At 48.9% G+C, this 23,453-nt stretch overlaps 1 protein-coding gene across 1 annotated transcript in view; it reads right to left on the reverse strand.

The window, feature by feature from the left end:
- The window catches only part of WDR97 (WD repeat domain 97), a gene marked incomplete at its 5' end in the record, with an annotated part of 527,575 nt that overhangs the window by 498,568 nt on the left and 5,554 nt on the right, over positions 1-23,453 (reverse strand). Inside the window, one exon of the mRNA XM_088460925.1 lies at positions 17,665-17,904. Within this exon, the coding sequence (XP_088317051.1) occupies positions 17,665-17,904 (240 nt within the window). The remainder of the gene's footprint in view (positions 1-17,664; positions 17,905-23,453) is intronic.

Here is a 23,453-nt window from a genome sequence, read left to right on the forward strand (position 1 = left end):
TATCACTAGTAGGTTACATCTCCTATACCTGTGACTGGTCAGCTCCGCCTTGGCCTTCATACACATCTCTCCACCTCACCAGTCTCCTCCTGTGAATGTTCTCTCACCCCCATCTTGTCTATATCACTAGTAGGTTACATCTCCTATACCTGTGACTGGTCAGCTCCCCTTTGGCCTTCATACACACATCACTCCACCTCACCTGTCGCCTCCTGTGAGTGTTCCCTCACCCCCATCTTGTCTATATCACTAGTAGGTTACATCTCCTATATCTGTGACTGGTCAGCTCCGCCTTGGCCTTCATATACATCTCTCCACCTCACCAGTGTCCTCCTGTAAGTGTTCCCTCACCCCCATCTTGTCTATATCACTAGTAGGTTACATCTCCTATACCTGTGACTGGTCAGCTCCGCCTTGGCCTTCATACACATCTCTCCACCTCACCAGTGTCCTCCTGTAAGTGTTCCCTCACCCCCATCTTGTCTATATCACTAGCAGGTTACATCTCCTATACCTGTGACTGGTCAGCTCCGCCTTGGCCTTCATACACACATCTCTCCACCTCACCTGTCCCCTCCTGTGAGTGTTCCCTCACCCCCATCTTGTCTATATCACTAGTAGGTTACATCTCCTATATCTGTGACTGGTCAGCTCCGCCTTGGCCTTCATATACATCTCTCCACCTCACCAGTGTCCTCCTGTAAGTGTTCCCTCACCCCCATCTTGTCTATATCACTAGTAGGTTACATCTCCTATACCTGTGACTGGTCAGCTCCGCCTTGGCCTTCATACACATCTCTCCACCTCACCAGTCTCCTCCTGTAAGTGTTCCCTCACCCCCATCTTGTCTATATCACTAGCAGGTTACATCTCCTATACCTGTGACTGGTCAGCTCCACCTCGGCCTTCATACACATCTCTCCACCTCACCAGTCTCCTCCTGTAAGTGTTCCCTCACCCCCATCTTGTCTATATCACTAGTAGGTTACATCTCCTATACCTGTGATTGGTCAGCTCCGCCTTGGCCTTCATACACATCTCTCCACCTCACCAGTCCCCTCCTGTGAGTGTTCCCTCACCCCCATCTTGTCTATATCACTAGTAGGTTACATCTCCTATACCTGTGACTGGTCAGCTCCAACTTGGCCTTCATGCACATCTCTCCACCTCACCAGTCTCCTCCTGTAAGTGTTCCCTCACCCCCATCTTGTCAATATCACCAGTAAGTTACATCTCCTATACCTGTGACTGGTCAGCTCCGCCTTGGCCTTCATACACATCTCTCCACCTCACCAGTCCCCTCCTGTAAGTGTTCCCTCACCCCCATCTTGTCTATATCACTAGCAGGTTACATCTCCTATACCTGTGACTGGTCAGCTCCGCCTTGGCCTTCATACACATCTCTCCACCTCACCAGTCCCCTCCTGTAAGTGTTCCGTCACCCCCATCTTGTCTATATCACTAGCAGGTTACATCTCCTATACCTGTGACTGGTCAGCACCGCCTTGACCTTCATACACATCTCTCCACCTCACCAGTCTCCTCCTGTAAGTGTTCCCTCACCCCCATCTTGCCTATATCACCAGTAGGTTACATCCCCTATACCTGTGACTGGTCAGCTCCGCCTTGGCCTTCATACACACATCTCTCCACCTCACCAGTCTCCTCCTGTGAATGTTCTCTCACCCCCATCTTGTCTATATCACTAGCAGGTTACATCTCCTATACCTGTGACTGGTCAGCTCCGCCTTGGCCTTCATACACACATCTCTCCACCTCACCAGTCCCCTCCTGTGAGTGTTCCCTCACCCCCATCTTGTCTATATCACTAGCAGGTTACATCTCCTATACCTGTGACTGGTCAGCTCCGCCTTGGCCTTCATACACATCTCTCCACCTCACCAGTCTACTCCTGTAAGTGATCCCTCACCCCCATCTTGTCTATATCACTAGCAGGTTACATCTACTATACCTGTGACTGGTCAGCTCCGCCTTGGCCTTCATACACACATCTCTCCACCTCACCTGTCCCCTCCTGTGAGTGTTCCCTCACCCCCATCTTGTCTATATCACTAGTAGGTTACATCTCCTATATCTGTGACTGGTCAGCTCCGCCTTGGCCTTCATATACATCTCTCCACCTCACCAGTGTTCTCCTGTAAGTGTTCCTTCACCCCCATATTGTCTATATCACTAGTAGGTTACATCTCCTATACCTGTGACTGGTCAGCTCCGTCTTAGCCTTCATACACACATCTCTCTACCTCACCAGTCCCCTCCTGTGAGTGTTCCCTCACCCCCATCTTGTCTATATCACTAGCAGGTTACATCTCCTATACCTGTGACTGGACAGCTCCACCTCGGCCTTCATATACATCTCTCCACCTCACCAGTCTCCTCCTGTAAGTGTTCCCTCACCCCCATCTTGTCTATATCACTAGCAGATTACATCTCCTATACCTGTGACTGGTCAGCTCCGCCTTAGCCTTCATACACATCTCTCCACCTCACCAGTCTCCTCCTGTAAGTGTTCCCTCACCCCCATCTTGTCTATAACACTAGTAGGTTACATCTCCTATACCTGTGACTGGTCAGCTCCGCCTTTGCCTTCATACACATCTCTCCACCACACCAGTCTCCTCCTGTAAGTGTTCCCTCACCCCCATCTTGTCTATATCACTAGTAGGTTACATCTCCTATACCTGTGACTGGTCAGCTCCCCTTTGGCCTTCATACACACATCTCTCCACCTCACCAGTCTCCTCCTGTAAGTGTTCCCTCACCCCCATCTTGTCTATAACACTAGTAGGTTACATCTCCTATACCTGTGACTGGTCAGCTCGGCCTTTGCCTTCATACACATCTCTCCACCTCACCAGTCTCCTCCTGTGAATGTTCTCTCACCCCCATCTTGTCTATAACACTAGTAGGTTACATCTCCTATACCTGTGACTGGTCAGCTCCGCCTTTGCCTTCATACACATCTCTCCACCTCACCAGTCTCCTCCTGTGAATGTTCTCTCACCCCCATCTTGTCTATATCACTAGTAGGTTACATCTCCTATACCTGTAACTGGTCAGCTCCGCCTTGGCCTTCATACACATCTCTCCACCTCACCAGTCCCCTCCTGTAAGTGTTCTCTCACCCCCATCTTGTCTATATCACTAGCAGGTTACATCTCCTATACCTGTGACTGGTCAGCTCCCCCTTGGCCTTCATACACACATCTCTCCACCTCACCATTCCCCTCCTGTAAGTGTTCCCTCACCCCCATCTTGTCTTTATCACTAGCAGGTTACATCTCCTATACCTGTGACTGGTCAGCTCCACCTTGGCCTTCATACACACATCTCTCCACCTCACCAGTCCCCTCCTGTGAGTGTTCCCTTACCCGCATCTTGTCTATATCACTAGCAGGTTACATCTTTTATACCTGTGATTGGTAAGCTCCGCCTTGGCCTTCATACACATCTCTCCACCTCACCAGTCTCCTCCTGTAAGTGTTCCCTCACCCCCATCTTGTCTATATCACTAGTAGGTTACATCTCCTATACCTGTGGCTGGTCAGCTCCGCCTTGGCCTTCATACACATCTCTCCACCTCACCAGTCTCCTCCTGTAAGTGTTCCCTCACCCCCATCTTGTCTATAACACTAGTAGGTTACATCTCCTATACCTGTGACTGGTCAGCTCCACCTTTGCCTTCATACACATCTCTCCACCTCACCAGTCCCCTCCTGTGAATGTTCTCTCTGCCCCATCTTGTCTATATCACTAGTAGGTTACATCTCCTATACCTGTGACTGGTCAGCTCCCCTTTGGCCTTCATACACATCTCTCCACCTCACGAGTCTCCTCCTGTGAATGTTCTCTCTCCCCCATCTTGTCTATATCACTAGTAGGTTACATCTCCTATACCTGTGACTGGTCAGCTCCCCTTTGGCCTTCATACATATCTCTCCACCTCACCAGTCCCCTCCTGTGAATGTTCTCTCTCCCCCATCTTGTCTATATCACTAGTAGGTTACATCTCCTATACCTGTGACTGGTCAGCTCCCCTTTGGCCTTCATACACATCTCTCCACCTCACGAGTCTCCTCCTGTAAGTGTTCCCTCACCCCCATCTTGTCTATATCACTAGTAGGTTACATCTCCTATACCTGTGACTGGTCAGCTCCCCTTTGGCCTTCATACACACATCTCTCCACCTCACCAGTCCCCTCCTGTAAGTGTTCCCTCACCCCCATCTTGTCAATATCACCAGTAGGTTACATCTCCTATACCTGTGACTGGTCAGCTCCGCCTTGGCCTGCATACACATCTCTCCACCTCACCAGTCCCCTCCTGTAAGTGTTCCCTCACCCCCATCTTGTCTATATCACTAGCAGGTTACATCTCCTATACCTGTGACTGGTCAGCTCCGCCTTGGCCTTCATACACATCTCTCCACCTCACCAGTCTCCTCCTGTAAGTGTTCCCTCACCCCCATCTTGTCTATATCACCAGTAGGTTACATCCCCTATACCTGTGACTGGTCAGCTCCGCCTTGGCCTTCATACACATCTCTCCACCTCACCAGTCTCCTCCTGTAAGTGTTCCCTCACCCCCATCTTGTCTATATCACTAGCAGGTTACATCTCCTATACCTGTGACTGGTCAGCACCGCCTTGACCTTCATACACATCTCTCCACCTCACCAGTCTCCTCCTGTAAGTGTTCCCTCACCCCCATCTTGCCTATATCACCAGTAGGTTACATCCCCTATACCTGTGACTGGTCAGCTCCGCCTTGGCCTTCATACACACATCTCTCCACCTCACCAGTCTCCTCCTGTGAATGTTCTCTCACCCCCATCTTGTCTATATCACTAGCAGGTTACATCTCCTATACCTGTGACTGGTCAGCTCCGCCTTGGCCTTCATACACACATCTCTCCACCTCACCAGTCCCCTCCTGTGAGTGTTCCCTCACACCCATCTTGTCTATATCACTAGCAGGTTACATCTCCTATACCTGTGACTGGTCAGCTCCGCCTTGGCCTTCATACACATCTCTCCACCTCACCAGTCTACTCCTGTAAGTGTTCCCTCACCCCCATCTTGTCTATATCACTAGCAGGTTACATCTACTATACCTGTGACTGGTCAGCTCCGCCTTGGCCTTCATACACACATCTCTCCACCTCACCTGTCCCCTCCTGTGAGTGTTCCCTCACCCCCATCTTGTCTATATCACTAGTAGGTTACATCTCCTATATCTGTGACTGGTCAGCTCCGCCTTGGCCTTCATATACATCTCTCCACCTCACCAGTGTTCTCCTGTAAGTGTTCCTTCACCCCCATATTGTCTATATCACTAGTAGGTTACATCTCCTATACCTGTGACTGGTCAGCTCCGCCTTAGCCTTCATACACACATCTCTCTACCTCACCAGTCCCCTCCTGTGAGTGTTCCCTCACCCCCATCTTGTCTATATCACTAGCAGGTTACATCTCCTATACCTGTGACTGGACAGCTCCACCTCGGCCTTCATATACATCTCTCCACCTCACCAGTCTCCTCCTGTAAGTGTTCCCTCACCCCCATCTTGTCTATATCACTAGCAGATTACATCTCCTATACCTGTGACTGGTCAGCTCCGCCTTAGCCTTCATACACATCTCTCCACCTCACCAGTCTCCTCCTGTAAGTGTTCCCTCACCCCCATCTTGTCTATAACACTAGTAGGTTACATCTCCTATACCTGTGACTGGTCAGCTCCGCCTTTGCCTTCATACACATCTCTCCACCACACCAGTCTCCTCCTGTAAGTGTTCCCTCACCCCCATCTTATCTATATCACTAGTAGGTTACATCTCCTATACCTGTGACTGGTCAGCTCCCCTTTGGCCTTCATACACACATCTCTCCACCTCACCAGTCTCCTCCTGTAAGTGTTCCCTCACCCCCATCTTGTCTATAACACTAGTAGGTTACATCTCCTATACCTGTGACTGGTCAGCTCGGCCTTTGCCTTCATACACATCTCTCCACCTCACCAGTCTCCTCCTGTGAATGTTCTCTCACCCCCATCTTGTCTATAACACTAGTAGGTTACATCTCCTATACCTGTGACTGGTCAGCTCCGCCTTTGCCTTCATACACATCTCTCCACCTCACCAGTCTCCTCCTGTGAATGTTCTCTCACCCCCATCTTGTCTATATCACTAGTAGGTTACATCTCCTATACCTGTAACTGGTCAGCTCCGCCTTGGCCTTCATACACATCTCTCCACCTCACCAGTCCCCTCCTGTAAGTGTTCTCTCAAACCCATCTTGTCTATATCACTAGCAGGTTACATCTCCTATACCTGTGACTGGTCAGCTCCCCCTTGGCCTTCATACACACATCTCTCCACCTCACCATTCCCCTCCTGTAAGTGTTCCCTCACCCCCATCTTGTCTTTATCACTAGCAGGTTACATCTCCTATACCTGTGACTGGTCAGCTCCACCTTGGCCTTCATACACACATCTCTCCACCTCACCAGTCCCCTCCTGTGAGTGTTCCCTCACCCGCATCTTGTCTATATCACTAGCAGGTTACATCTCTTATACCTGTGATTGGTAAGCTCCGCCTTGGCCTTCATACACATCTCTCCACCTCACCAGTCTCCTCCTGTAAGTGTTCCCTCACCCCATCTTGTCTATATCACTAGTAGGTTACATCTCCTATACCTGTGGCTGGTCAGCTCCGCCTTGGCCTTCATACACATCTCTCCACCTCACCAGTCTCCTCCTGTAAGTGTTCCCTCACCCCCATCTTGTCTATAACACTAGTAGGTTACATCTCCTATACCTGTGACTGGTCAGCTCCACCTTTGCCTTCATACACATCTCTCCACCTCACCAGTCCCCTCCTGTGAATGTTCTCTCTGCCCCATCTTGTCTATATCACTAGTAGGTTACATCTCCTATACCTGTGACTGGTCAGCTCCCCTTTGGCCTTCATACACATCTCTCCACCTCACGAGTCTCCTCCTGTGAATGTTCTCTCTCCCCCATCTTGTCTATATCACTAGTAGGTTACATCTCCTATACCTGTGACTGGTCAGCTCCCCTTTGGCCTTCATACATATCTCTCCACCTCACCAGTCCCCTCCTGTGAATGTTCTCTCTCCCCCATCTTGTCTATATCACTAGTAGGTTACATCTCCTATACCTGTGACTGGTCAGCTCCCCTTTGGCCTTCATACACATCTCGCCACCTCACGAGTCTCCTCCTGTAAGTGTTCCCTCACCCCCATCTTGTCTATATCACTAGTAGGTTACATCTCCTATACCTGTGACTGGTCAGCTCCCCTTTGGCCTTCATACACACATCTCTCCACCTCACCAGTCCCCTCCTGTAAGTGTTCCCTCACCCCCATCTTGTCAATATCACCAGTAGGTTACATCTCCTATACCTGTGACTGGTCAGCTCCGCCTTGGCCTGCATACACATCTCTCCACCTCACCAGTCCCCTCCTGTAAGTGTTCCCTCACCCCCATCTTGTCTATATCACTAGCAGGTTACATCTCCTATACCTGTGACTGGTCAGCTCCGCCTTGGCCTTCATACACATCTCTCCACCTCACCAGTCTCCTCCTGTAAGTGTTCCCTCACCCCCATCTTGTCTATATCACCAGTAGGTTACATCCCCTATACCTGTGACTGGTCAGCTCCGCCTTGGCCTTCATACACATCTCTCCACCTCACCAGTCTCCTCCTGTAAGTGTTCCCTCACCCCCATCTTGTCTATATCACTAGTAGGTTACATCTCCTATACCTGTGACTGGTCAGCTCCGCCTTGGCCTTCATACACATCTCTCCACCTCACCAGTCTCCTCCTGTGAATGTTCTCTCACCCCCATCTTGTCTATATCACTAGTAGGTTACATCTCCTATACCTGTGACTGGTCAGCTCCCCTTTGGCCTTCATACACACATCTCTCCACCTCACCAGTCCCCTCCTGTGAGTGTTCCCTCACCCCCATCTTGTCTATATCACTAGTAGGTTACATCTCCTATACCTGTGACTGGTCAGCTCCGCCTTGGCCTTCATGCACATCTCTCCACCTCACCAGTCTCCTCCTGTAAGTGTTCCCTCACCCCCATCTTGTCTATATCACTAGTAGGTTACATCTCCTATACCTGTGACTGGTCAGCTCCCCTTTGGCCTTCATACACACATCTCTCCACCTCACCAGTCCCCTCCTGTAAGTGTTCCCTCACCCCCATCTTGTCAATATCACCAGTAAGTTACATCTCCTATACCTGTGACTGGTCAGCTCCGCCTTGGCCTTCATACACATCTCTCCACCTCACCAGTCCCCTCCTTTAAGTGTTCCCTCACCCCCATCTTGTCTATATCACTAGCAGGTTACATCTCCTATACCTGTGACTGGTCAGCACCGCCTTGGCCTTCATACACATCTCTCCACCTCACCAGTCTCCTCCTGTAAGTGTTCCCTCACCCCCATCTTGTCTATATCACCAGTAGGTTACATCCCCTATACCTGTGACTTGTCAGCTCCGCCTTGGCCTTCATACACATCTCTCCACCTCACCAGTCTCCTCCTGTGAATGTTCTCTCACCCCCATCTTGTCTATATCACTAGCAGGTTACATCTCCTATACCTGTGACTGGTCAGCTCCGCCTTGGCATTCATACACACATCTCTCCACCTCACCAGTCCCCTCCTGTGAGTGTTCCCTCACCCCCATCTTGTCTATATCACTAGCAGGTTACATCTCCTATACCTGTGACTGGTCAGCTCCGCCTTGGCCTTCATACACATCTCTCCACCTCACCAGTCTACTCCTGTAAGTGTTCCCTCACCCCCATCTTGTCTATATCACTAGCAGGTTACATCTCCTATACCTGTGACTGGTCAGCTCCACCTTGGCCTTCATACACACATCTCTCCACCTCACCTGTCCCCTCCTGTGAGTGTTCCCTCACCCCCATCTTGTCTATATCACTAGTAGGTTACATCTCCTATACCTGTGACTGGTCAGCTCCGCCTTGGCCTTCATATACATCTCTCCACCTCACCAGTGTCCTCCTGTAAGTGTTCCCTCACCCCCATCTTGTCTATATCACTAGTAGGTTACATCTCCTATACCTGTGACTGGTCAGCTCCCCTTTGGCCTTCATACATATCTCTCCACCTCACCAGTCCCCTCCTGTGAATGTTCTCTCTCCCCCATCTTGTCTATATCACTAGTAGGTTACATCTCCTATACCTGTGACTGGTCAGCTCCCCTTTGGCCTTCATACACATCTCGCCACCTCACGAGTCTCCTCCTGTAAGTGTTCCCTCACCCCCATCTTGTCTATATCACTAGTAGGTTACATCTCCTATACCTGTGACTGGTCAGCTCCCCTTTGGCCTTCATACACACATCTCTCCACCTCACCAGTCCCCTCCTGTAAGTGTTCCCTCACCCCCATCTTGTCAATATCACCAGTAGGTTACATCTCCTATACCTGTGACTGGTCAGCTCCGCCTTGGCCTGCATACACATCTCTCCACCTCACCAGTCCCCTCCTGTAAGTGTTCCCTCACCCCCATCTTGTCTATATCACTAGCAGGTTACATCTCCTATACCTGTGACTGGTCAGCTCCGCCTTGGCCTTCATACACATCTCTCCACCTCACCAGTCTCCTCCTGTAAGTGTTCCCTCACCCCCATCTTGTCTATATCACCAGTAGGTTACATCCCCTATACCTGTGACTGGTCAGCTCCGCCTTGGCCTTCATACACATCTCTCCACCTCACCAGTCTCCTCCTGTAAGTGTTCCCTCACCCCCATCTTGTCTATATCACTAGCAGGTTACATCTCCTATACCTGTGACTGGTCAGCACCGCCTTGACCTTCATACACATCTCTCCACCTCACCAGTCTCCTCCTGTAAGTGTTCCCTCACCCCCATCTTGCCTATATCACCAGTAGGTTACATCCCCTATACCTGTGACTGGTCAGCTCCGCCTTGGCCTTCATACACACATCTCTCCACCTCACCAGTCTCCTCCTGTGAATGTTCTCTCACCCCCATCTTGTCTATATCACTAGCAGGTTACATCTCCTATACCTGTGACTGGTCAGCTCCGCCTTGGCCTTCATACACACATCTCTCCACCTCACCAGTCCCCTCCTGTGAGTGTTCCCTCACCCCCATCTTGTCTATATCACTAGCAGGTTACATCTCCTATACCTGTGACTGGTCAGCTCCGCCTTGGCCTTCATACACATCTCTCCACCTCACCAGTCTACTCCTGTAAGTGTTCCCTCACCCCCATCTTGTCTATATCACTAGCAGGTTACATCTACTATACCTGTGACTGGTCAGCTCCGCCTTGGCCTTCATACACACATCTCTCCACCTCACCTGTCCCCTCCTGTGAGTGTTCCCTCACCCCCATCTTGTCTATTTCACTAGTAGGTTACATCTCCTATATCTGTGACTGGTCAGCTCCGCCTTGGCCTTCATATACATCTCTCCACCTCACCAGTGTTCTCCTGTAAGTGTTCCTTCACCCCCATATTGTCTATATCACTAGTAGGTTACATCTCCTATACCTGTGACTGGTCAGCTCCGCCTTAGCCTTCATACACACATCTCTCTACCTCACCAGTCCCCTCCTGTGAGTGTTCCCTCACCCCCATCTTGTCTATATCACTAGCAGGTTACATCTCCTATACCTGTGACTGGACAGCTCCACCTCGGCCTTCATATACATCTCTCCACCTCACCAGTCTCCTCCTGTAAGTGTTCCCTCACCCCCATCTTGTCTATATCACTAGCAGATTACATCTCCTATACCTGTGACTGGTCAGCTCCGCCTTAGCCTTCATACACATCTCTCCACCTCACCAGTCTCCTCCTGTAAGTGTTCCCTCACCCCCATCTTGTCTATAACACTAGTAGGTTACATCTCCTATACCTGTGACTGGTCAGCTCCGCCTTTGCCTTCATACACATCTCTCCACCACACCAGTCTCCTCCTGTAAGTGTTCCCTCACCCCCATCTTGTCTATATCACTAGAAGGTTACATCTCCTATACCTGTGACTGGTCAGCTCCCCTTTGGCCTTCATACACACATCTCTCCACCTCACCAGTCTCCTCCTGTAAGTGTTCCCTCACCCCCATCTTGTCTATAACACTAGTAGGTTACATCTCCTATACCTGTGACTGGTCAGCTCGGCCTTTGCCTTCATACACATCTCTCCACCTCACCAGTCTCCTCCTGTGAATGTTCTCTCACCCCCATCTTGTCTATAACACTAGTAGGTTACATCTCCTATACCTGTGACTGGTCAGCTCCGCCTTTGCCTTCATACACATCTCTCCACCTCACCAGTCTCCTCCTGTGAATGTTCTCTCACCCCCATCTTGTCTATATCACTAGTAGGTTACATCTCCTATACCTGTCACTGGTCAGCTCCGCCTTGGCCTTCATACACATCTCTCCACCTCACCAGTCCCCTCCTGTAAGTGTTCTCTCAAACCCATCTTGTCTATATCACTAGCAGGTTACATCTCCTATACCTGTGACTGGTCAGCTCCCCCTTGGCCTTCATACACACATCTCTCCACCTCACCATTCCCCTCCTGTAAGTGTTCCCTCACCCCCATCTTGTCTTTATCACTAGCAGGTTACATCTCCTATACCTGTGACTGGTCAGCTCCACCTTGGCCTTCATACACACATCTCTCCACCTCACCAGTCCCCTCCTGTGAGTGTTCCCTCACCCGCATCTTGTCTATATCACTAGCAGGTTACATCTCTTATACCTGTGATTGGTAAGCTCCGCCTTGGCCTTCATACACATCTCTCCACCTCACCAGTCTCCTCCTGTAAGTGTTCCCTCACCCCCATCTTGTCTATATCACTAGTAGGTTACATCTCCTATACCTGTGGCTGGTCAGCTCCGCCTTGGCCTTCATACACATCTCTCCACCTCACCAGTCTCCTCCTGTAAGTGTTCCCTCACCCCCATCTTGTCTATAACACTAGTAGGTTACATCTCCTATACCTGTGACTGGTCAGCTCCACCTTTGCCTTCATACACATCTCTCCACCTCACCAGTCCCCTCCTGTGAATGTTCTCTCTGCCCCATCTTGTCTATATCACTAGTAGGTTACATCTCCTATACCTGTGACTGGTCAGCTCCCCTTTGGCCTTCATACACATCTCTCCACCTCACGAGTCTCCTCCTGTGAATGTTCTCTCTCCCCCATCTTGTCTATATCACTAGTAGGTTACATCTCCTATACCTGTGACTGGTCAGCTCCCCTTTGGCCTTCATACATATCTCTCCACCTCACCAGTCCCCTCCTGTGAATGTTCTCTCTCCCCCATCTTGTCTATATCACTAGTAGGTTACATCTCCTATACCTGTGACTGGTCAGCTCCCCTTTGGCCTTCATACACATCTCGCCACCTCACGAGTCTCCTCCTGTAAGTGTTCCCTCACCCCCATCTTGTCTATATCACTAGTAGGTTACATCTCCTATACCTGTGACTGGTCAGCTCCCCTTTGGCCTTCATACACACATCTCTCCACCTCACCAGTCCCCTCCTGTAAGTGTTCCCTCACCCCCATCTTGTCAATATCACCAGTAGGTTACATCTCCTATACCTGTGACTGGTCAGCTCCGCCTTGGCCTGCATACACATCTCTCCACCTCACCAGTCCCCTCCTGTAAGTGTTCCCTCACCCCCATCTTGTCTATATCACTAGCAGGTTACATCTCCTATACCTGTGACTGGTCAGCTCCGCCTTGGCCTTCATACACATCTCTCCACCTCACCAGTCTCCTCCTGTAAGTGTTCCCTCACCCCCATCTTGTCTATATCACCAGTAGGTTACATCCCCTATACCTGTGACTGGTCAGCTCCGCCTTGGCCTTCATACACATCTCTCCACCTCACCAGTCTCCTCCTGTAAGTGTTCCCTCACCCCCATCTTGTCTATATCACTAGTAGGTTACATCTCCTATACCTGTGACTGGTCAGCTCCGCCTTGGCCTTCATACACATCTCTCCACCTCACCAGTCTCCTCCTGTGAATGTTCTCTCACCCCCATCTTGTCTATATCACTAGTAGGTTACATCTCCTATACCTGTGACTGGTCAGCTCCCCTTTGGCCTTCATACACACATCTCTCCACCTCACCAGTCCCCTCCTGTGAGTGTTCCCTCACCCCCATCTTGTCTATATCACTAGTAGGTTACATCTCCTATACCTGTGACTGGTCAGCTCCGCCTTGGCCTTCATGCACATCTCTCCACCTCACCAGTCTCCTCCTGTAAGTGTTCCCTCACCCCCATCTTGTCTATATCACTAGTAGGTTACATCTCCTATACCTGTGACTGGTCAGCTCCCCTTTGGCCTTCATACACACATCTCTCCACCTCACCAGTCCCCTCCTGTAAGTGTTCCCTCACCCCCATCTTGTCAATATCACCAGTAAGTTACATCTCCTATACCTGTGACTGGTCAGCTCCGCCTTGGCCTTCATACACATCTCTCCACCTCACCAGTCCCCTCCTTTAAGTGTTCCCTCACCCCCATCTTGTCTATATCACTAGCAGGTTACATCTCCTATACCTGTGACTGGTCAGCACCGCCTTGGCCTTCATACACATCTCTCCACCTCTCCAGTCTCCTCCTGTAAGTGTTCCCTCACCCCCATCTTGTCTATATCACCAGTAGGTTACATCCCCTATACCTGTGACTGGTCAGCTCCGCCTTGGCCTTCATACACATCTCTCCACCTCACCAGTCTCCTCCTGTGAATGTTCTCTCACCCCCATCTTGTCTATATCACTAGCAGGTTACATCTCCTATACCTGTGACTGGTCAGCTCCGCCTTGGCATTCATACACACATCTCTCCACCTCACCAGTCCCCTCCTGTGAGTGTTCCCTCACCCCCATCTTGTCTATATCACTAGCAGGTTACATCTCCTATACCTGTGACTGGTCAGCTCCGCCTTGGCCTTCATACACATCTCTCCACCTCACCAGTCTACTCCTGTAAGTGTTCCCTCACCCCCATCTTGTCTATATCACTAGCAGGTTACATCTCCTATACCTGTGACTGGTCAGCTCCACCTTGGCCTTCATACACACATCTCTCCACCTCACCTGTCCCCTCCTGTGAGTGTTCCCTCACCCCCATCTTGTCTATATCACTAGTAGGTTACATCTCCTATACCTGTGACTGGTCAGCTCCGCCTTGGCCTTCATATACATCTCTCCACCTCACCAGTGTCCTCCTGTAAGTGTTCCCTCACCCCCATCTTGTCTATATCACTAGTAGGTTACATCTCCTTTACCTGTGACTGGTCAGCTCCGCCTTGGCCTTCATACACATCTCTCCACCTCACCAGTCTCCTCCTGTAAGTGTTCCCTCACCCCCATCTTGTCTATATCACTAGCAGGTTACATCTCCTATACCTGTGACTGGTCAGCTCCACCTCGGCCTTCATACACATCTCTCCACCTCACCAGTCTCCTCCTGTAAGTGTTCCCTCACCCCCATCTTGTCTATATCACTAGTAGGTTACATCTCCTATACCTGTGACTGGTCAGCTCCGCCTTGGCCTTCATACACACATCTCTCCACCTCACCAGTCCTCTCCTGTAAGTGTTCCCTCACCCCCATCTTGTCTATATCACTAGCAGGTTACATCTCCTATACCTGTGACTGGTCAGCTCCGCCTTGGCCTTCATACACATCTCTCCACCTCACCAGTCTCCTCCTGTAAGTGTTCCCTCACCCCCATCTTGTCTATATCACTAGCAGGTTACATCTCCTATACCTGTGACTGGTCAGCTCCGCCTTGGCCTTCATACACATCTCTCCACCTCACCAGTCTCCTCCTGTGAGTGTTCCCTCACCCCCATCTTGTCTATATCACTATCAGGTTACATCTCCTATACCTGTGACTGGTCAGCTCCGCCTTGGCCTTCATACACATCTCTCCACCTCACCAGTCTACTCCTGTAAGAGTTCCCTCACCCCCATCTTGTCTATATCACTAGCAGGTTACATCTCCTATACCTGTGACTGGTCAGCTCCGCCTTGGCCTTCATACACACATCTCTCCACCTCACCTGTCCCCTCCTGTGAGTGTTCCCTCACCCCCATCTTGTCTATATCACTAGTAGGTTACATCTCCTATATCTGTGACTGGTCAGCTCCGCCTTGGCCTTCATATACATCTCTCCACCTCACCAGTGTCCTCCTGTAAGTGTTCCCTCACCCCCATCTTGTCTATATCACTAGTAGGTTACATCTCCTATACCTGTGACTGGTCAGCTCCGCCTTGGCCTTCATACACATCTCTCCACCTCACCAGTCTACTCCTGTAAGTGTTCCCTCACCCCCATCTTGTCTATATCACTAGCAGGTTACATCTCCTATACCTGTGACTGGTCAGCTCCGCCTTGGCCTTCATACACACATCTCTCCACCTCACCTGTCCCCTCCTGTGAGTGTTCCCTCACCCCCATCTTGTCTATATCACTAGTAGGTTACATCTCCTATATCTGTGACTGGTCAGCTCCGCCTTGGCCTTCATATACATCTCTCCACCTCACCAGTGTCCTCCTGTAAGTGTTCCCTCACCCCATCTTGTCTATATCACTAGTAGGTTACATCTCCTATACCTGTGACTGGTCAGCTCCGCCTTGGCCTTCATACATATCTCTCCACCTCACCAGTCTCCTCCTGTAAGTGTTCCCTCACCCCCATCTTGTCTATATCACTAGCAGGTTACATCTCCTATACCTGTGACTGGTCAGCTCCACCTCGGCCTTCATACACATCTCTCCACCTCACCAGTCTCCTCCTGTAAGTGTTCCCTCACCCCCATCTTGTCTATATCACTAGTAGGTTACATCTCCTATACCTGTGATTGGTCAGCTCCGCCTTGGCCTTCATACACATCTGTCCACCTCACCAGTCTCCTCCTGTGAGTGTTCCCTCACCCCCATCTTGTCTATATCACTAGTAGGTTACATCTCCTATACCTGTGACTGGTCAGCTCCGCCTTGGCCTTCATACACATCTCTCCACCTCACCAGTCTACTCCTGTAAGTGTTCCCTCACCCCCATCTTGTCTATATCACTAGCAGGTTACATCTCCTATACCTGTGACTGGTCAGCTCCACCTCGGCCTTCATACACATCTCTCCACCTCACCAGTCTCCTCCTGTAAGTGTTCCCTCACCCCCATCTTGTCTATATCACCAGTAGGTTACATCTCCTATACCTGTGACTGGTCAGCTCCACCTCGGCCTTCATACACATCTCTCCACCTCACCAGTCTCCTCCTGTAAGTGTTCCCTCACCCCCATCTTGTCTATATCACTAGTAGGTTACATCTCCTATACCTGTGACTGGTCAGCTCCGCCTTGGCCTTCATACACATCTCTCCACCTCACCAGTCTCCTCCTGTAAGTGTTCTCTCACCCCCATCTTGTCTATATCACTAGTAGGTTACATCTCCTATATCTGTGACTGGTCAGCTCCGCCTTGGCCTTCATATACATCTCTCCACCTCACCAGTCCCCTCCTGTGAGTGTTCCCTCACCCCCATCTTGTCTATATCACTAGTAGGTTACATCTCCTATACCTGTGATTGGTCAGCTCCGCCTTGGCCTTCATACACATCTCTCCACCTCACCAGTCTCCTCCTGTGAGTGTTCTCTCACCCCCATCTTGTCTATATCACTAGTAGGTTACATCTCCTATACCTGTGACTGGTCAGCTCCCCTTTGGCCTTCATACACATCTCTCCACCTCACCAGTCTCCTCCTGTGAGTGTTCTCTCACCCCCATCTTGTCTATATCACTAGTAGGTTACATCTCCTATACCTGTGACTGGTCAGCTCCCCTTTGGCCTTCATACACATCTCTCCACCTCACCAGTCTCCTCCTGTAAGTGTTCCCTCACCCCCATCTTGTCTATATCACTAGTAGGTTACATCTCCTATACCTGTGACTGGTCAGCTCCCCTTTGGCCTTCATACACACATTTCTCTACCTCACTGGACCCAAAACTCTTTCTCCCAACATGTCTGATTGCCCCATTGTTCATTGACCCCATAGTGGGTGTGATACCTTCACATTGTTCATACTCTCCTGTGCACAGTGCTAGGCAGCCAGGTATCTAGGACATTGTATGCTTCTTGCCTTACAGATGGAGCTGCGCACCTTATTACTAAGCACCTGTCTGACATCACCACTGTAGGTTTCATACCTGACGGCATCTGCCCTTTATGCTGGTAGACAATGCTGTTGCTGTTTGTTGTACATGTGATTAGTCCCACTAACAAAATTTGAGCTAAAATCTACACTTGTCTGCACAGAAGTTACACTTAGTAATAAATGTATTTGAAAGATGCATATAACCCAAAATACTGTAGGAGGATGCCTGTTACAGGGGCGAGCTTGGTTTAGTCTGCCCGTTCTGCCTCGCACACTGCGTACAGCTGACAACACTGGTTGTGACTTACATTCTCTTCTAGTTAATTTGGTTTAATAATTAATTTTAACATTTCTACCTGCAAATGCATCTAACTCTAATTGACCCCGTCTTCATTCTCCGCACCACATACCTGAAGATGTTTGGGAGAGGGAAGAACAGACAGTCCCAAAGCTGAGTGTGTAAAGAAGCCTCTACAGCCATTGAGTGGGAGAAATGGGGGCGTCTCCTCGTGGTGTAAGACTGGGGGCGTCTCCTCGTGGTGTAAGACTGGGGGCATCTCCTCATGGTGTAAGACTGGGGGCATCTCCTCGTGGTGTAAAACCGGGGGCATTAGCAGCTCATCTGGATTAAAATAATCCTGCTCAGGTATCTACAAGAGAGAAAATGGGATTTGGGTGTAAAGAAGCCATTAATGCCTCTGAAAGGTGTATACAGTACATGCCAATACTTACACTGGTCTGACCACCATAACGATATGCAGAGCCCTATCTATATGGGGTTTGTATGTTCTCCCCAGGTTTATGTGGGTTTCAATCTACACCCCATACAGGTAGGCTAATTATCTGCTGACAAAGGAGAACGTGTGTGTGTGTGTGTTCGCGCCCATGTGGTAGGGAATACAGAGTGTAAGCTCACTGGGGCAGGGAGTGATGTGAATGAGCAGATATTCTCTGTACAGTGCTGCAGAATATGTGTGTGCTATATATAAATCACTGGCTGCATTTGCTGAAGATCATGTGTGGTTTAAATGTCATATTAATGCTCTCAATAAAGTGATGAATGTATGTTTGTAGCATGTAACATACTGTATAATAGTGTGTGCAGGAGTGTTACCATGTAACATATAATAGTGTGTGCAGGAGTGTTACCATGTAACATATAATAGTGTGTGCAGGAGTGTTACCATGTAACATAACAGTGTGTGCAGGAGTGTTACCATGTAACATATAATAGTGTGTGCAGGAGTGTTACCATGTAACATATAACAGTGTGTGCAGGAGTGTTACCATGTAACATATAACAGTGTGTGCAGGAGTGTTACCATGTAACATATAATAGTGTGTGCAGGAGTATTACCATGTAACATATAATAGTGTGTGCAGGAGTATTACCATGTAACATATAACAGTGTGTGCAGGAGTGTTACCATGTAACATATAACAGTGTGTGCAGGAGTGTTACCATGTAACATGTGATAGTGTGTGCAGGAGTATTACCATGTAACATATAACACTGTGTGCAGGAGTGTTACCATGTAACATATAACAGTGTGTGCAGGAGTGTTACCATGTAACATATAACAGTGTGTGCAGGAGTGTTACCATGTAACATATAACAGTGTGTGCAGGAGTGTTACCATGTAACATGTGATAGTGTGTGCAGGAGTGTTACCATGTAACATGTGATAGTGTGTGCAGGAGTATTACCATGTAACATATAACAGTGTGTGCAGGAGTGTTACGATGTAACATATAACAGTGTGTGCAGGAATGTTACCATGTAACATATAACAGTGTGTGCAGGATTGTTACCATGTAACATATAACAGTGTATGCAGGAGTGTTACCATGTAACATATAACAGTGTGTGCAGGAGTGTTACCATGTAACATATAAATTATATGTTACATGGTAACACTCCTGCACACACTATTATATGTTACATGGTAACACTCCTGCATACACTATTATATGTTACATGGTAACACTCCTGCACACACTATTATATGTTACATGGTAACACTCCTGCACACACTATTATATGTTACATGGTAACACTCCTGCACACACTATTATATGTTTCATGGTAACACTCCTGCACACACTATTATATGTTACATGGTAACACTCCTGCACACACTATTATATGTTACATGGTAACACTCCTGCACACACTATTATATGTTACATGGTAACACTCCTGCACACACTATGAGAGAGAGAGAGAGAGAGAGAGAGAGAGAGAGAGAGAGAGAGAGAGAGAGAGAGAGAGAGAGAGAGAGAGAGAGAGAGAGAGAGAGAGTTCCTGTGCTCATTCACCTGTCTGTTGGGATCATTACGTAGCCTGTGTCACTCTGCCTGTTCCAGCCCCGCTGGCTCCTGCATCCTTCTTTGCCTGAGTACCTGTGTCAGCTGTTACCCTGCACCCTGCCTCCACTTGCAGTTTCCCTGGACATTATTTCTCAGCCTGCCATTCACTTCAGCCTGCCATACACTTCAGCCTGCCATACACTTCAGTCTGCCATTCACTTCAGCCTGCCATTCACTTCAGCCTGCCATACACTTCAGCCTGCCATTCACTTCAGCCTGCCATTCACTTCAGCCTGCCATACACCTCAGTCGGCCATTCACTTCAGCCTGCCATTCACTTCAGCCTGCCACTCACTTCAGCCTGCCATACACTTCAGCCTGCCATACACTTCAGCCTGCCATACACTTCAGCCTGCCATACACTTCAGTCTGCCATTCACTTCAGCCTGCCATTCACTTCAGCCTGCCATTCACTTCAGCCTGCCATACACTTCAGCCTGCCACTCACTTCATCCTGCCATTCACTTCAGCCTGCCACTCACTTCATCCTGCCACTCACTTCATCCTGCCATACACTTCAGCCTGCCATACACTTCAGCCTGCAATTCTTTTCAGCCTCACAAACCCTGGAATACTGGACTACCTTCTGTTAGCACTACCAGGACTTTTTCCCAATGCTTCACTACAGCTATAGCCGGACTTTTTGTTTTGCCACATTCATGTCTGTTAAGCCACTCATTAAAAACTCCACATTTATTTTTAAATCTGCTTCAGTGTCTGCTCCTATTACCACCCCGGGTCCACAACAAAACCAGAACCTCACAGTATGCACTGGCCCCATGGACCCGGCCACAGGACAGGAGTCTGGAGCGGATTTATTCCGATGTATTGCAGATGGAAAACCTGGAAGCTATGCAACATCAAATGGCAAGAAATGTCCAAACGACAGGATAATCTGCAAACCTCCTTGTCTACCTCTAATGTAACTATAGTTAGCTCTACTACTCCGCCTGATAATACCAGTTACAGGGCATCCCCTCGACTGCACCTTCCTATGCCAAGTAAATTCGATGGCAACCCCAAGCTCTGCCGCGGATTCCTGAATCAGTGTGATATACATTTCACCCTACAGCCTGACAACTTCTCCACTGCTAGAACCAAAGTGGCCAACCTGGTGTCTCTGTTGTCTGGTCCCGCCTTGGATTGGGCTTCCCCACTCTGGGAGCATTCAGATTCCCTGCTGGACAACTATACAGACTTTGTAACATCATTCAGGAGGATTTTTTACGAACCTGGGTGAACTGTATCAGCCTCAATTAGCATTATGTCACTGAAACAAGGAACCCGTCCAGTCAGCCAATATGTAGTACAGTTCCAGATTTTGGCATCAGAGCTCAAGTGGAATGAGGAAGCCCTCACCTCAGCTTTCTGGCTTGGGCTTTCCGACCGTCTGAAGGATTACTTGGTCACCCGTGACCTTCCTACTAATCTCAATGATCTGATTTCTCTCTGTAACAAGGTCGATCTCCGCTTTAGAGAACGTCAGGCCGAGAAACAAAGAACTGACCATACTAAGTCCGTCACCCTTCCTCTACCCGTCCATCTCCTCCTCCTAAAGATGAAGAGCCAATGCAGGTGAATCATACCCACCTCTCCAGAGAAGAACGCCAGAGAAGAATATCAAAAAACCTCTGCCTATACTGTGGAGAATCGGGTCACCTGGTGGCCTCCTGTACCTGCAAGCCGGGAAACGCCCATTCCTAACTGACCCTGGGGATATCAAGTTAAGAAAAATCTGTCCGTCCCCAACTTTCAAAGACTTTGTCCTGATATTGGCCATAGATGTCAAGCCTAAACCTGCCTTTGTCACTGCTCTACTAGATTCTGGAGCAGCTGGAAACTTTATGACCTCTAGTCTCATTGATAAATGACGAATTCCCTGTTCTACCCTGGATCATTCAATCTCTCTGACTGCTGTAGACGGAGGTCCTCTGGCTAATGGAGTTGTCACCAAGGAGACTCAACCAGTGCTAGTCCGCATTGGAGCACTCCATTTTCAGTATCTAAAATTTCTCATGATTCCTGAGGCTTCCCAATAAGTTGTTCTAGGGTTACCCTGGTTGCGTCTGCACAATCCCAGGATAGACTGGTGTTCTATGCGAATTCTTTCATGAGGAGTTGAGTGTCAGAGATCCTGTCTTCCCAAGATACGACCTATGAGGAAAACAGTCTCGTTAATACCTCCAGCTATTCCCAAAGAGTATCAACTGTTTGCTGACGTTTTTTCTGAACAACAAGCTAAAATCTTACCTCCTCACAGGGAATGGGATTGCCCCATCGAATTGCTGCCTGATAAGATACCTCCTCGAGGTCGCACCTATCCTCTATCCTTGCCAGAGATAAAAGCAATGTCCGAGTACATACGGGAGAATTTAGAGAAAGGGTTAATTCGTCCCTCTATGTCTCCTGCTGGTGCTGGATTCTTTTTCGTGGGGCAGAAGGATGGTGGGTTAAGACCATGTATAGATTATCGAGGCCTTAATGACATAACAGTCATGAATCGATACCCTGTTCCGTTGATTACAGACCTATTCGACAGAGTTAAGGGAGCCATCGTTTTTTCTAAATTAGACCTACGAGGGGCCTATAACCTTATTCGTATCCATGCAGGAGATGAGTGGAAACCCGCTTTTAATACCAGAGATGGACACTTTGAATATCTCGTGATGCCCTTTGGCTTATGCAATGCTCCTGCTATCTTTCAAGGCTTCGTCAACAAGATTTTCCGGGATTTGTTGTATGTCTCCGTAGTCGTTTATCTGGACGATATACTGATTTTTTCCTCCTCTCTAGACGAGCACCATAAACATGTGAAGGAAGTGCTGTCTCGTTTAAGAAAAAAACATCTCTACTGTAAATTAGAGAAATGTGTCTTCAGTGTACCCAGTGTGCCATTCCTTGCTTATGTCATCTCCGGTTCCAGTCTGGAAAAAAGGTTCAGGCAATTCTAGATTGGTCCCGACCCCAGACATTGAAAGCCATCCAGAGACTGCTCGGATTCGCCAATTACTATAGACGCTTTATTAAAGGATTTTCGTTCCTGTTGGCTCCCATCACAGCATTGACTCGTAAAGGCGCTAATCCTACTCTATGGACTCCAAGCCTTCCAGCTTTTGAAACAAGCTTTTATCACTGCTCCAGTGTTAAGACAACCAGACGTGGATAGACCTTTTCTGTTGGAGGTAGATGCATCTTCGGAGGCAGTGGGGGCAGTTCTATCTCAACGGTATGAGGATAACCAAGTTCACCCTTGTGGCTTCTTCTCAAAGAAGTTTTCTCCTTCTGAAAAAAAGTTTGCTATTTGTGAACAAGAACTTTTGGCAGTTAAGCTGGCACTTAAAGAGTGGCGACACATGTTGGAAGGAGCTAAATTCCCTTTTACTGTCTTCACCGACCATAGAAACCTCCTCTTCCTCAAAAATATCCAGTGTGTAAGTCCTCGTCTGGCCCGATGGGCAAGATTCTTTGCTCGATTCCATTTTACTCTGACCTTTCACTCTGGAGCCCTCAATCAGAAAGCAGATGCTCTGTCTAGATCGTTTCCCTGTGACAACAATACTGACACCTCGTGCAGTACCCCCGTGCTGGAATCAAGGGTGTTTGCTACCACACAGCTACAGCCTCCTACTGGGAAAACCTTTGTGGCCCCGGAGTTAAAGAAGCAGCTGCTCACATGGGCTCACTCCTCATGCTTCCCAGGTCATTCTGGTACTCGGAAGACCCTGGAATTTTTGAAAAGGTTCTGCTGGTGGCCCTCGATGAAGACTGTCGTATTGGAATTTGTCTCTTCATGTACCCCATGTGCCCAGCACAAATCCTCCCATCAAGC

This window comes from Taudactylus pleione, unplaced genomic scaffold, assembly GCF_031769625.1.
Source record: "Taudactylus pleione unplaced genomic scaffold, aTauple2 ptg000991l, whole genome shotgun sequence".
In the NCBI taxonomy this organism is placed as follows: domain Eukaryota; kingdom Metazoa; phylum Chordata; class Amphibia; order Anura; family Myobatrachidae; genus Taudactylus; species Taudactylus pleione.